Genomic DNA, 14720 nt, shown 5'->3' on the forward strand with positions numbered 1-14720 from the left:
GATAAAAGGATATAAACAACGAGAAGGTTTAGATTACTTTGATACATATTTTCCAGTTATGCGAATAACATCCATCGGGTTGGTGCGTGCCATTGCCGCCATTAGAAATTTGGGAGTTCACCAAATGGATGTGAAAACAACTTTCTTGAATGGAAATCTAATAGAAGAAATTTACATGGAACAACCTGAAGGCTTCACAGCCATTGGGCAAGAAAAGAAAGTGTATAAACTTGTAAAATCCTTGTATGGATTGAAACAAGCTCCAAAACAATGGCACCAAAAGTTTGATCATGTCATGTTTGATGTTGGGTTCAAAATCAATGAATGTCACAAGTGTGTATACGTGAAGGACACATCAAATGGATATGTCATTTTGTGTTTATATGTAGATGATATGCTCAGTGCTGGAAGTGATGATAAAATCATAAAGTCTACAAAGAATATGCTAAAAGCAAGATTTGACATGAAAGACATGGGTTTGGCGGATGTGATTCTGGGAGTTAAAATCACACGAACCCAAAGTGGACTTATTTTAAGTCAATCCTACTATGTGGACAAAATTCTTGAGAAGTTTAAGCAAATGACTCTAATGTAGCTAGAACTCCCAGTGACACAAGTCAACATCTAGCCAAGAATAGAGGTGAACCTGTTAACCAGTTGGAATACTCAAGAATTATTGGTAGCTTGATGTATCTTATGAGTTGTACTAGACAAGACTTAGCATATGTTGTGAGCAAGCTAAGTAGATACACGAGCAACCTAAGTTCAATTCATTGGAACTGTATCATTCGGTTGCTTCGTTACTTAAGATACGCTCGGGAATACGGGTTGCACTATAACAGATATCCAACAATTATAGAAGGACACTATGATGCAAATTCGATATCTGACACGAATGATTCCAAAGCAACAAGTGGGTATGTATTCACACTTGGAGGTGCAACTATATCGTAGAAATAGTCAAAACAAACGGTTATTGCTAGATCCATGATAGAATCAGAGTTCATTGCTTTAGATAAAGCAGGTGAAGATGCATAATGGCTACGTCAATTTGTTGAGGATATACCAAGATGACCAAAGCCGGCATCGGCCATTTGTATACATTGTGATAGCCAATCGACAATTGGCAGAGCTTGTAACACAATGTATAATGGTAGGAACAGACATATCAGACTTAGACATAATACGATACGACAACTAATCTCTATAGGAATTATTACTATTGACTACGTGAGGTCAAAGGATAATATCGTGAATCCGCTAACAAAAGGCCTAAGTAGAGAGTTAGTTCAAAAGTCGTCTATGGGAATGGGACTGAAGCCCTTGAAAAATTAAGTTCATATGAAGGAAAACTAACTCAACAGACTGGAGATCCCAAGAATTGAGTTCAATAGGAAAACCTAATTGTATGAATTAGTGAGGTCATTGTGTGGGATAACCCTACGTATTTAAAAGGGAGTTTATTACAAAGCTTAGTAAACTTCCTAGTCCATTCCTAAAAGTGACAAGTGTGAGGCTAAGCCTTTGGCTTTTAATGATTCGACTAAGGTAACCATACATAGTGAATCACTTATGTGAGAGAGAAGTGGGGTCGCTTCGAAGGGTATTGTTGGGGCACAATACTTAATGGCTCTCGCAGAACCATGCTCATGTTCATGACCACAACGATCATAACTATGAGGACTTGAATTTATCAGGGAGAGTCTTGTGTGAAGTGTATTGTCGTCTACACAAACGGCAGACGAGTTCAAAGATATCGATGTCTACTCAGAGCCAGTGGGCTAAGTGCATTTCATGAGCGAAGGTTCAAAGGGTAACACCTACATATCGTATGCAAAACTCAACTGCTGAAATCTAATTCGAATAATGTTGTTTCTGAGATTGACCTCCATTCATGTGGGGGATTGTTGGAAGTTTTGGGTGTGTGTGAATGAAAGTCTCAATTGGTAAAACACCTTGTCCCACTTGGTGTGGGAACAAAGGCATTGGTTGTTTATAAGGTAAAACATTTACCAAACAATTGTATCTTTATGACATGTTTTACCACAAGTCCTACCCGCGTGCGCAGGGGGTGCGAAAAACTTTCGGAACTAGAATTTGGTTGAATTCGTGCGTGCCCGCACATCTTGCGGACACGAACGCAACTCCGAAAACCCGGGCTTGCGTGAGGCAGTTTTTGCACTCGTGACTAATTTTTAATAAGTTTTTAAAACTGAATAACTGTTGGTCATTTTAATGAGTTTTAAAAATGATTATTCAGTATTGATGATGATCATTATTTAGTTTTCACTTTTTAAACGGTTATTATTATCAGTTTTAAAACTAATGTACTAATAACCATTATTAGGTTTTAATTCGCTGCAATAATGGCCAGACTTCGGTTATGGGTTATGTGACCATAAAACCAGATCAAACCAACACAGTTTAGACACACCAACAACAATCTTCTTCTCTCTCAATCTCTACAGCATCTCCTGTTTCATTTTAGACAAGTGTTCAAGTCCGGCAGTGCACTGTTGCTGCTTCGAACCGGCGTACCCTGGGAACAGACCGCGAATCTGTTTAAGGGGATTGTGTCAAACACAAGCCCGGTTCACTGTTACTGTTTCTTTTGCTTTCTTTATTTTCTGCAGATTCTCTTTTGTGTTCAGATTACTAATAGATTTTCTTGTCTGCACATGTAAATTTCTCACAAAGAGCCTAAAGAAATCGAGAACAAATTGCTAGTGAAGCTGAAGAACTTATGCATTTACAAAACGATGGGCATGCAACTTGATACCCATCACACCCTCATACGTTGCGCTTTGGCCAAAGTGCGCATATAGGTATGAGGTCAACGAACACGGTGTCAATCTTTGTCTATCGTGCGTACCTATACGTCGCGATTTGGCCAAAGCGCAACGCATAGGGGTTGTGGAAATAAGCCAAGTGTGTGTTAATATCATGACCCTAAAAATAAGAAAAACAACCTAAAAGATTAAAAAAAACAACCTAAAAATAAACGGGTCAATCCCACTTCCTACAAAGTTCTTGTTTGCGTTCTAGTAGAATCGACAATCACCGTCATTCCGGATGCACGAAATAGACAAACGGTTGTTCGTCCGGTGATAAAGTGAAATGACCAGATGTGACTTGGGTTGACATATCGGGTTGGGTGTAGACGTGTAGTATTGTGCATATGGTTGGGATGGAAACAGTTGGGTCGGTAACGGTTCGTTTCGTAAACAAAATCTATTCGGTTCGCCTTGGTTAGCACGAGCCTTCCACCTATACGGTTTTTACTTTAAAGCCGATCATTTTTTGCTTGAGCCCTCCATTTGTTTGTTTTTTTATGAAGTCTTTTAGAGTTGGAAAGGAGTTTTGTTTGAAAAATGTTTAAAAGTTTGGTTTATTTATTTGAGAAAAGATTTTCTTTTAGATACCCCCAACAGTCAAATTGACTGATTGACAACGATCACATACACCAGCGAAGCTTGAGATTTCCGACCGAGGGGTCGAAAACGTATATATCCAAAACTTTCTATAAAATCGGGGGGTGAAAACGTATATACCCAAAAATTTCTATATGAAAACTACATACTCTTCACTACTAAGCGAAAAGTTCGCGGGGTCGGCCGCCCCCTCCCGCCCCCTAGAAGTTGCGCCAACCATCACATACCGTGATCACCATCATCAGAATAACCCATCACACCGTGATCCTGCATTTACGGTGCTATTTCACGGCCCATCACACGATCACGCGCTTCATCATAGAGCGCCCGGCCACCCTTTTATCCTAGTGAATAAGTGCAATTTATACATGAGCATCCTAATATCTCAAACATTGAATTTAATATTTATTCTCTATGTACATGTCTCTATGTATGTGTGTTTGCACGCTCTTACAGAGACCCATGTCATGCACTATTCAGAAAAGCATTGTTGTATTACGGGAAAAACAATACAAACTTTTTTATTATACTCAATTTTCTTTTTTTCTTTTTTGAACGGCGTCGATGTATTTTTATTTTTTTTTATTTTTTTTTTGGCTAGTCACGGGATATCTTTTTGGTAGTTTGCCGATTTTTAATACTCACACACACTTGCATATTGTTGAGGCTATATTCTTTTGTATTCTTTTATCAATATTTTATAATTTATAAGGTTGTTTAAGACTTATATATCCTTTTATTTACAGTTGTGTAAAGAAGTTATCGGCCAAAAGATGAAACTTAGGATCGTTGGGATCGTTGGAGGGAATTTTTAAAGTTGAGATTATTATCGGCCAAAAGATGAAACTTAGGATTATTAAAATCCAACAACCCTATATAATATCATATTCGGTTTTAATGTGGGGAAACAGGTTCGGCTAATTAGGTGGGCATTAACCCGTCCTAAACCTAAGACAATTTTTATAGTAATCCCATACCCATCTTGTTATCATCCCCAAACGTTTTTCTTTCGGCTATGAAGATAGTTGGTCACTTTCACATATGCAACTTCTTTTAACCATACGAAGATAGTACTTGTTACAAACCTCCTTATCCGAGACTAATACCCAAATAGTCTTAGACTATGTGTAGTAGTTTAACACTTTAACTAAAAAAACAAAAAAGTGACTGTCACGTCAATGCCATGTAGTGTGCTCTAACTAATGTTTTCCCCAAGCTCTTAGCGCCATCTTGGCATGGTGTCTGGCGGCCTTGTCGATAGTCTTGCTATTTCTTTGAGGTATGGTAATAATTAGATACATAATTACATATTGGGGCGTGTTCGATATAGAACCAATTTTAAGCGGAGAACTAAGAGAACCGTACAATCACCTCTACGTAATGAATAAAAGTTATTAACATGTAGTGAGTGAGAGAACAAGAAGACAATTAAACAACCATCCAATGTATCACATCTTAGGCAGCATGAATGTCCAAAAAATAAAATAAAATAAACAATCAAGTTTTACATAAAACATAAACTGTATGAGATACTGAAACGTACAAAACATTTAATAAATATCGTTTTTTACTCCTTTTTATAAACTTCCATACCAGATGAATGATGCTTATGTGGACACTTTATCATCCAATGGGAACATTTTCTCCAGCATGGCATTGGACAAGATCTGATTAGGATCCAACTCAGCACGTGCTTTGTTGAACGCATCTACCGGAAATCGCTTTCTTAGTCTTGCTTGGAGCGCTGCCAACTCATCTTTGTCTTTTGGAACCTGAAAATACACGATTTTCAAATTAAGACACATGGTCGTGTTAGAAACGGGTCGGGCTGGATTAGGATTTTATTCGCCCCTCCTTTTTAACTATACAAGTGATTACATGATGACTGAATAATGTACTAAATATGATTACAATAGCTATATTATTAAAAATTTAAAATGCTAACCTAACGTTTGTGTGAACAAAGCGATGAAACAGGCTGTAAGCGTTTAACTAAACTTTGGGTCATTTTTTTTTTACTGTTTAATCCGTGCTATTTTTAACCAAGTTATATTATTTTAGATTACCTATTAATCCTCTAGTGCCTCCTACCAATTATACTGCTTCCTAAACATAACTACATTTTTAATAATAATTGTTAACTTAAAGAATTTCAAGTTCTTGAAAAATACAGCATACTGTTTTATTATATTTTTTAGAGTTAAATACCATTTTAGTTCCTATGGTTTGGGCCATTTTGCCAGTTTAGTCCAAATGTTTCATTTTTCGCCTATGGGTCCAAAAAGGTTTCACTGTTGCCATTTTAGTCCACTAGGTTAACTTCATCCATTTTTTCTGTTAACGAGAAAAGCAATTCGGTCATTTTATATGTAATTTTGTTAACTAAAATGACCAAATTGCCCTTCTCGTTAATAGAAAAAATGGATGAAGTTAACCTAGTGGACTAAAATGGCAACGGTGAAACCTTTTTGGATCCACATGCGAAAAATGAAACCTTTGGACTAAACTGGCAAAATGACCCAAACCACAGGGACTAAAATGGCATTTAACTCTGTTTTTTAAAACATATATAGGTCCAGGTATTCAGGTAGGTATAGTGCTATAGCCGCCCCAAAGCGCCGAAAGTTTTTAAGGATAATCCCGTGCCAAGATACCTGTCTCATTATCCATCCCAAATGTTTCGGCTTTTGGGCTTTCCTATCGGGTTCAACTTCTTTTGTCATCCCTAAAACTAATGTATCTACATATCCTTTTGTCACCTATATCTCTCCATGAGTCTGATGCTAATATATCAGTGTCTAATGTTTAGATAGATATCTTATGCGGTGTCACTTGAATGCGTTTGAGCCACCGCATAAGCTACGACTCACCTCGCCCGAGAGCCTAGTCATGTGTCTGGTGCACTTTTGACTACTATTTACATAACATGATCTAATTGTATGCCCTTGTCTTTCTTACAATAATAAACATATCATTTTTTATCTTAAAAGCTTTAAAAGTCGACAATCGGCTCTAGTTTTCCAACCAAAAGTATAAGATATGGCATGTGGAATTCACCTCAATTTTAGCCCAATGTTCATAAGCAGAATATTGATCCCAGAAGCGCGCTTGAGTAAGGTGTCTATAATGGAAAAATTCTTCTGTTATCCGTTTCCTTTGGCGAGCATCTGTTGTAGGTAGATACATAATAATACCAACCTGTCACATACAAATTAGAAATAATATTAAAATATCACTTTTTAATGTTTGGATATTTAAATTCTGCTTCTTTTAACCTAACTTAATAAAAATTGGAATTTTGGCCATTTGTCTTTTTTTTTTTTTTTTTTCTGAACGACAAGGAACGACGTGCCAACCACCGTGACACCGGGCGCTGTGGCCAAGGTCGACTACTCGAGCGCCGCCAGCCCCTTGGCTCTCCCAGATGCGCGGAAACCCAACCTCCACCCGCCCGAAGGCACGACTGTGGAATAATCGGTAAAACCTCGTCTCCCATCCAAGACGAACCGGCCCCACCCATATTCGCCCTTCACCTGGATGCCGCAGAAAATAATGGGGAGAGTGGGAGTCGAACCTGGGTCACAAAGAACACCAAGTCTTTCCCCAACCACGCCACCACTACCTCGTTGGCGGCCATTTGTCTATTAATTCCAAATAAAAAAAAAAAATTGCCAAACACTCCGGTTAGATGATCATTACAACTTCAAACAGCAGATTTACAATTAAACTTTTACCCAATTTTTCATTTTTCGTGTATCCCTCTTATGTGACGCTAGTTGATGCGATCCCAGCTACCACATTAGGGGTGTCAACGAGCCAAGGCACACGTGAGCTACTCGAGCCCAAGATCAAGCCTAAAAATAAGCTTGTTTTTGAAACAAACTTGAGCCAGAGCTTCACTTATTGAGCTCGAGCTCGTTTGCGAGCCTAAAGGAGCTACTATTTGAATAACTTCTATTTAATATGTTATATATATATATTTATATGATAATTATTATTATATATTAAATTATAATATAAATAACTAAATAATATATGTTATGTTATATATAAACATTTCAATTATAAATATACATAAAACATAATTATAAAGGTATATACGTAATTAGTAAATAATAAATGAACTGAGCTCAAGCTTCAATACTAATCCCAAACCCATCTCGAGCTTAGCTTTGCTCGTTTACACCCCCAAATTGCCAAATACGGCAAACACGCTTACTTGAAAAAAAAACATATGTATACATAAATAGATTTGTTTAAGAGTTTAAAAATGATAACTATAGCAATTTGCATTTAAAAATAATCATTAGGTGTCACATCCAATGCCACATGTCAAAAACGGCAAAGGATTTACCATCTCGGCAATTTATATAAAAACGGCATAAAAATGACCCGCTTGAAGTTGAACATGTCAGTAATAAAACACAATTTGGTTGCTAAAATCAGTAATCAAAACAAAAAAAAAAAAAACATAACTTAATATATAACTAATTGCTAAAATTCACTTACCCAAGAAAATATATCATCGTTCGACGAACTCGAAGCTGGACTCATCAAACTTTTACTACAAGCAGTCCACCGTTGTTCTATAGGAGCCGGAGCAGGTATTTCTTCTTTCTCAATCAACGCCATAACATCTTCTATATATTGAAGGTCTTTCATATTCGGTTTCGATAAAGTGCCAGCTGGAAAACATGTTTCTGAGACCCATTGTTGACCACCACAGTCAAACCCCAAAATTTCATCGCTCCATCCGACTCGGTATCCTTCGGATCTTTTCCAAAACTCGGCCTCGGCTTCGTTGATCTTTTTGACATGATCTTTGTTAAGTGGATCAAGGGCTAGTAATTGATCACGTAGTTCGGTAAATGAGAGATCAGAAATTTTCGGTTCTTCGTTGGACGTAGATAAAGTTGTCACGGATTGGCCTCTGCGTATAAAATAATAAATTAAAGTAGAGTAATGAGGACGTTTGAAATCAAGAGAAGTGACAAAATGGGCGGGTCAGGCATCGGGTCAAAACGGGTAATTCTAAGGGTGCAAACGAGCCGAGCTACTCGAGCTCGACTCGAAAAAAAGCTCAAACGAGAGCACAAGCCCGAGCTTCACTTATCGAGCTTCAGCCGGCTTGCGAGCCTATACGAGCCCATTGGTTATATAATTATAAAGTAATATATTAAATATACATTTAAATAATGATAATTACTATACATAACATTATGAAAAAATTTACTAAATTATATATATATATATAATGATTATAATTAATATAAATTTTTTAATAAATAAAAAACGACTCGAGCCCAAGCTTGAAAAAAAACCTGCGAGCCGAGCTTGACGTTTAGGAATAAAGATCGAACTGAGCCGAGTTCGAACTCAAGCTTTCATAAGTTACACGAGCTCGAGCCTAGTCGAGCTCGGGCTTGGCTTGGCTTGGCTTGGCTCGTTTGCACCACTAGGTAATTCTATTGTTCGGGTCAAAGCGGGTGGGTTTGCATTGAGCCATTGACATGATTTGATCCAAAACCCTTTTTAACCAAAAAATATTATCTTTTAAATGATTAAGTAAACTACATTGTTTTAAACTAATATTTTTAATAAAATGAATTTTTCTTTTTAATTTGCTTTTAAATGGAGAATAAAACTATTTAGGAGGTTTTATGCATTAAAAATACAGCAAATCTTAGGAGGTTTTATGACTAAATACCTTAATAATACATTATAAACTCAATCAAAAAGTCGCCTAAACATAAAAACTGAACGAAAGGTCCTTATTTGACCCATTTGAGGAAAAAAACATATCTGAAATTGACCAATTTGACCCGCTTATCATTAAAAAAAAAAAAAAAAAAAAAAAAAAAAACAGGTCAAAACTGCCAGCTGTACAACAAAGAATGAATTTATCACCTGTATTTCTCTTTTGACGCCTTATACAGATCACGAATGGGCTGTAGAGCTTCATCTGAAGTATACTTGGGTTTAAATTTGTTCGAACTCCACCATTTAGAAACAGGGTTACATGTCACAACTACAACAGTGTCGGTATACGGAATGTAAAGGTACTTTACATGCTTGTTGTCACTTAGAAGCTTTCTGCAACAAAAACGAATAAATATAATTAGAAAAAAAAAATAACACGGATCTAACAGATTGAAAATAAGAAAATATGAATAAATGTGATTAACTGCCTTGAACTTGAGGCTAAGAAAACCAAATTAACGGCTCAAACACACATATAATACGACACAGATGTAGATAGTAATTATCTCTATTTATTCATATGCTATACAATTTACAAAATTCATATAATCGGAAACTTCATGAGATCCTCATATTGCTGCTTCTTTATGGTTATGACCTTGTTAATATTATCAACGTGCAAAATGTGTAGCATTCCTTAAGTAAAGCATACACTAGATGCGGTCATTTCGACTCATTTACTTATAAACGGGCTGATTCACTTTATTTCAACCTCTAACGCTATGAAGTTAATATTGGTTGGATATCGGTTATCGGCCCTGTACAAAATTTTGGAGTCAAATACCGGCGCTATTGATTGATATTTGACCGATATTGACCGTTATTTTGATGCCTTTGTTGATGTGGTCGGAGGAAGATTTCATGGCTTATGATAAGATCACGTTTCAAATATTGGCACTTTTGAGTTTTCACTTTTGATATTAGGATTAATATTATATATGTTTTACGATTTATATATATGTGTATATATAAATTCTGCATGATATTAAAATTACCGATATATCTCCGCAATAACCTAAATCTCAAATAGCTCTGATGGGTCATATAGTTTTAAATAAGAGACTAAAGGGAAAGGGGTCAAAATTCACCTAAGTATATTGTTAATCATAAAACCTCGAAGATCATTAAGGGGGCTTTTGGTTTGGAAGAATTCAATGGAATTTAAGGGAATTGGAATTTGAATTCCATCTATTATTCTATTAAGATGTTTGGTTCACAGAATTTGATGGAATTGGAATCTCAATCCCAATCTTCATGTGTTTGGTTCACAATGGAATTGGAATTGGAATTAGGCTTGAATTCTTTCAAATTCCTTTAACTAAAGGAATTCAAAATCCTTCCTATATGTGAAGGAATTAAAGTAAATTCATTGGAATCTTCGACCGTTTAGACCCGCACCGTTTTCACCCGTACCGTTTCGACGCGAACCGTTTCGACCCGTACCGTTTCGACCCGTACCGTTTCGATGCGTACCGTTTCGATCCGAACTGTTTCGAATCAAACCGCTTCGACCCGAATTGGTGGTTGTGGGTGCCGGGGTGATGGATTCCAATTCATTTGACAACCAAACACAACAAAAATGGAATTGAGATTCCAATTCCAACAATTTCCAATTTCAATTGGAATGTTTAAATTCCAAATCCAATTCCTTCAAATTCTAATTCCGATATAAATTCCAATTCCAATTCCAAATCATTCCGCGAACCAAACGCCCCCTAAGAAATTAAAAAAAACGACATATTTTTGTAAACAAAGGCTGACCCATATTGACTCGTATAAAAACTTACCAGTATTAAACCAACTCCATTTTGACCCGTCAGGCTGTTACCCAACCGATATGGGTTGATTTTGGTTATTTGTATTGACGGGTAAATGGATTTAGAAAGGGAACCTTAAAGGGAAACAAAACGAAAACTGTCCAAAGCACTTTTTAAATGCATAAAACCTCCTAAATCACTTTTGTTATTTAAATAATTGGCCAGAATGTGCTTTTGGTCAACCCAACCCAGCCCACCTATTTCTACTACTGGCCCTTTTGATCTATAACCATTTTGAGCCGTTACAAGAAGTGTTTCAAGTATGGTTGTCAATAGCGAATAGCGGACGATAGCAACAAACTACCTATATCCTATGTACCAATTGCGATGAAATAGTGGGCGCTATTTCATGTTTAGCGATACTCTAGAAAAAAATTTAAGAAATATTTTGTATGTACTTTTATCAAAAAAAAATATAGAAAAAAATTACAAAAATCTCGCTATTTGTTGCTAAATCCTATAGAGCGCCATTACTACACTTCGCTACGTAGCGCGCTATAGCGCTCGCTACGGACGCCATTGACATCTATGGTTTCAACTCGTACAAAAATTACCGACTTACTTATGAATGGGTCAATCCGAGTCACTTCAACTCTAACGCGTCAAACAAGTTTAAAAAGAAATTCTTGAATGGAAAAAAAGTCGAAACTTGAAAGTCCCTTGAAGTATATTTTTAATGCTTAAAATCCTGGATCAATTTGTTCATAAAATTAGATTATCATCAGAATAATGTAATGTTTTAAAATATTTGACATATTAATTAATCTATAAATAAATTTCAAAAATATATACAAAAAGGTTCTTGGTCAACCCAATCCGGCATTATTTTGACCCGTTACCCGACGCCCATTTTTCCACCTCTACATACACACATAAAATAAAATATTGCGCATTTCAACTTAAACTTGACACAGAATACATACTTGTGTTTTTTCTTGATTTCTGCCAAAGTTGAGACATATGTGTGCTCTACGAGTTCTTGTCTCTCAACACACTGAAGAGTGACTTCCGCAACAACACCAAACGCACCTAGCCCACACCGAGCTAAGTAGAACAGTTCCGGGTCTTTTTCTTTTGAAATTTCTATTGTACCCTTTCCAGGGGTAACTAATTTCATGCTGATAACTTGTTCGTCAATGGGAGGTAACTTTGCACCGGTACCATGTGCACCGACCTATAATCAAGAGAGTTTAGATCGATTATATGATTTTAGCAATTAGAATTAGATAAACATATGTAACAAAACATGTTTGGATATGCTCTTGTTGTTTGAGTTGTAATCTTGGTTTTGAAACGCATGTGGCGTTCCTATGAGTTTTGATCTCAAAGCCAATGCACAATGCACAAAGCGTGCGCATCATGTATGTGAGGCTTTCGTTATTAAAAAAATTATTTATAGATAATATTTAATCTTGTTAACTTTAAAACACTATAATATAAGATATTCTTATCATCTCTGGTCATGTTCATTCAATGGTCTAATTTGTTCATATATTCAAACCCATTTCTCAATCAATGGTCTAATCTGTTCAAATCTTCAAACCCATTGCTCAATCGATGGTCAGATTTGTTCAATCGAGCATCGAATTTGTTAACACAATCTATGCAGTTAATGTCGGTGATATATCGGTCATATCGGTCCCTTAGTAAAATATCGGTGTCAAATATCGGTCAAAAATCAGTACCAATATTATCAGCGATATTGACCGATATTTGACCAATATAACCGATATATCACCGATATTTGACCGATATATCACAGAATTATTGATGTGAAATTGCTATATATATAAATTCTGCATTATAACCTATATTTCAAATGTCGGTCCTTGACCGATATCGGATATTTTACCGCATTAACTGCATAGAATACAATCAAACCCATTGCTCAACTGGTGGTCATATTTGTTCAATCTCATTTAAAAAACTCACAACTGAATCAACAATCTAATTTTCCAAACAATGGCCATCTCCATAAGGCAACACATTAGACTACATCACGCATAACATCACATCAAATATATCCCACCGCGCGATCATCACCACAACATATGATATGCGCTCCTTAACCACATATTACAAAACCAAGATTATAATAATCACATAATAATAACTTTACCTCCTCAACTTGATTTCAAAACACTATAAAACAATCGACTAATTTTATCACAGTCTGCAAATTGTGGTGAAACGACATGAATAAAAGTTAACAACAGCCGTAGTTCTTTTCCATTGGAGTGGGACCGCCTTTAGCAATGAAAGTGAAAGTTATGACTGCTACTAAAGTACTAGTCACACTACCCGCACACATTATTATCGACCAACAAGTTACAGCTTAGACTATTAAAAACCAACTTACCTCAGGTTTATTTATAAATACTTTACCTAGTGGCGAAGCTTGAGATTTCCGGCCGGGGGGGTCGAAAACGTATATACCAAAATATTTCTATAAAACCAGAGGGTCAAAAACGTATATACCCAAAAATTTCTATACGAAAACTACATACTCTCCACTACTGAGCGAAAAGTTCGGGGGTCAGCCGCCCCCTCCCGCCCCTACTATCCTACGCCCATGACTTTACCAGCATACCGTTCCCTCTACCCAAACAATCAAACATTACAAGACAATGGCATTCATACGTATGGTACACGGTTTTTCAACCGGTTATGTGATCCTGAAACGCGCGCATTTTAAAACCAAGATCTTAACTACCCAATCAAAGAAAACAAAACAAATTAAATAAAATCAACAAACTACTTGACCAACTACCTGAACAATGCCCCCAATCTGCTGCTCTCTAATAGAAGCAAAATTCTGCAAAGTTAACCCAAACTCCTTAATCCCATCAACAACCTGTTGAACCCGCATACCCGCTTGAACCCGAACCGTCTTCTTCTCCTTATCCACCTCCAAAACCTTATCCATCAAAGCCAAATTCACCATCCCACCTCTAGCCAACCCGATCCCATTCGGCGACAAACCGGACCCGACTGGCCGAATCTTCTGCTTCTTCTCATTAGCATCCTTCACTATCTCCTCCAACTGTGTTAAACTCTCGGGCTGGTGGAACACACGGGTCTGTACCTCGTGGGTCCCGCTCCAGTTAACCACCGTGTGCAGGTCATCGGGCAGTGGGGCGTACCGGAAAAGTTGGGCTTTTTTGTGTTTTGCGTTTTCTGGAAATGGGAATGAGTAGTAGGTGGCGGCGGCGCAGCCTAGAAGGAGTGCGGAGTATCCTAGGTATTTTCGGAGTTGGGAGGATGGGGTGGCGGAGAGGGGTGGGTCTGGTGGCGGCGGTGGTGAGGAAGATGAGAATGGACGGATGAGATTTAATTGAGGTTTATGGGGATTTGTGATGAAGGATTGAAGGGGTCGCTTGAGTTTGAGTGATCGGAACATTGGTGGTGAGTTTGCCGGTGATGCATTCACCTGATTTGTTGTGGCAGTGATGATGAACACAACTCTGTGTGTGTTTGTTTACCTACTATGCTCACACATTTTATTGGTTCAGCACTTAATGGTTTAAAATGTTTGTTTTACGAGCAGATGTCTGAATGGTTTAGACATTTGCCTCTAAATGGTTAAACATTATATGAATGGTGAAGACCTGTAATCTGAATTGGTCAGACATTTGTTTCTGAAAGCTTAAGCATTATACAGGCTTTTAATGGTTTAAACATCTTACTAGTTCAGCACTTAATGGTTCAGACC

The 14720-nt window shown here is 37.0% G+C and overlaps 1 protein-coding gene across 1 annotated transcript; it reads right to left on the minus strand.

Moving 5' to 3' along the window:
- Positions 1–4840: 4840 nt before the first annotated feature.
- LOC110897681 (L-galactono-1,4-lactone dehydrogenase, mitochondrial) lies at positions 4841–14507 on the minus strand. Its single transcript, XM_022144418.2, has 6 exons — positions 13779–14507; positions 11932–12182; positions 9339–9524; positions 7941–8361; positions 6489–6629; positions 4841–5203 (listed from the first exon to the last, which is right to left on the minus strand). The coding sequence occupies exons 1-6, from the start codon at positions 14406–14408 to the stop codon at positions 5039–5041; spliced, it is 1794 nt and encodes a 597-aa protein (XP_022000110.1). The 5' UTR covers positions 14409–14507; the 3' UTR covers positions 4841–5038.
- Between the last annotated feature and the right edge of the window lie 213 nt (positions 14508–14720).

This window comes from Helianthus annuus, chromosome 13 (genome assembly GCF_002127325.2).
Source record: "Helianthus annuus cultivar XRQ/B chromosome 13, HanXRQr2.0-SUNRISE, whole genome shotgun sequence".
Lineage (NCBI taxonomy): Eukaryota > Viridiplantae > Streptophyta > Magnoliopsida > Asterales > Asteraceae > Helianthus > Helianthus annuus.

Excerpts from the sequence above, each read along its gene's own strand:
- LOC110897681 (XM_022144418.2), bottom strand. The coding sequence starts at position 14,408 with ATGTTCCGATCACTCAAACTCAAGCGACCCCTTCAATCCTTCATCACA. Across the intron at positions 9,525-11,931 it reads GAAATCAAGAAAAAACACAA|AAAGCTTCTAAGTGACAACA; the intron begins GTATGTATTCTG and ends TTTTTGTTGCAG. Across the intron at positions 8,362-9,338 it reads GCGTCAAAAGAGAAATACAG|AGGCCAATCCGTGACAACTT; the intron begins GTGATAAATTCA and ends TTTTATACGCAG.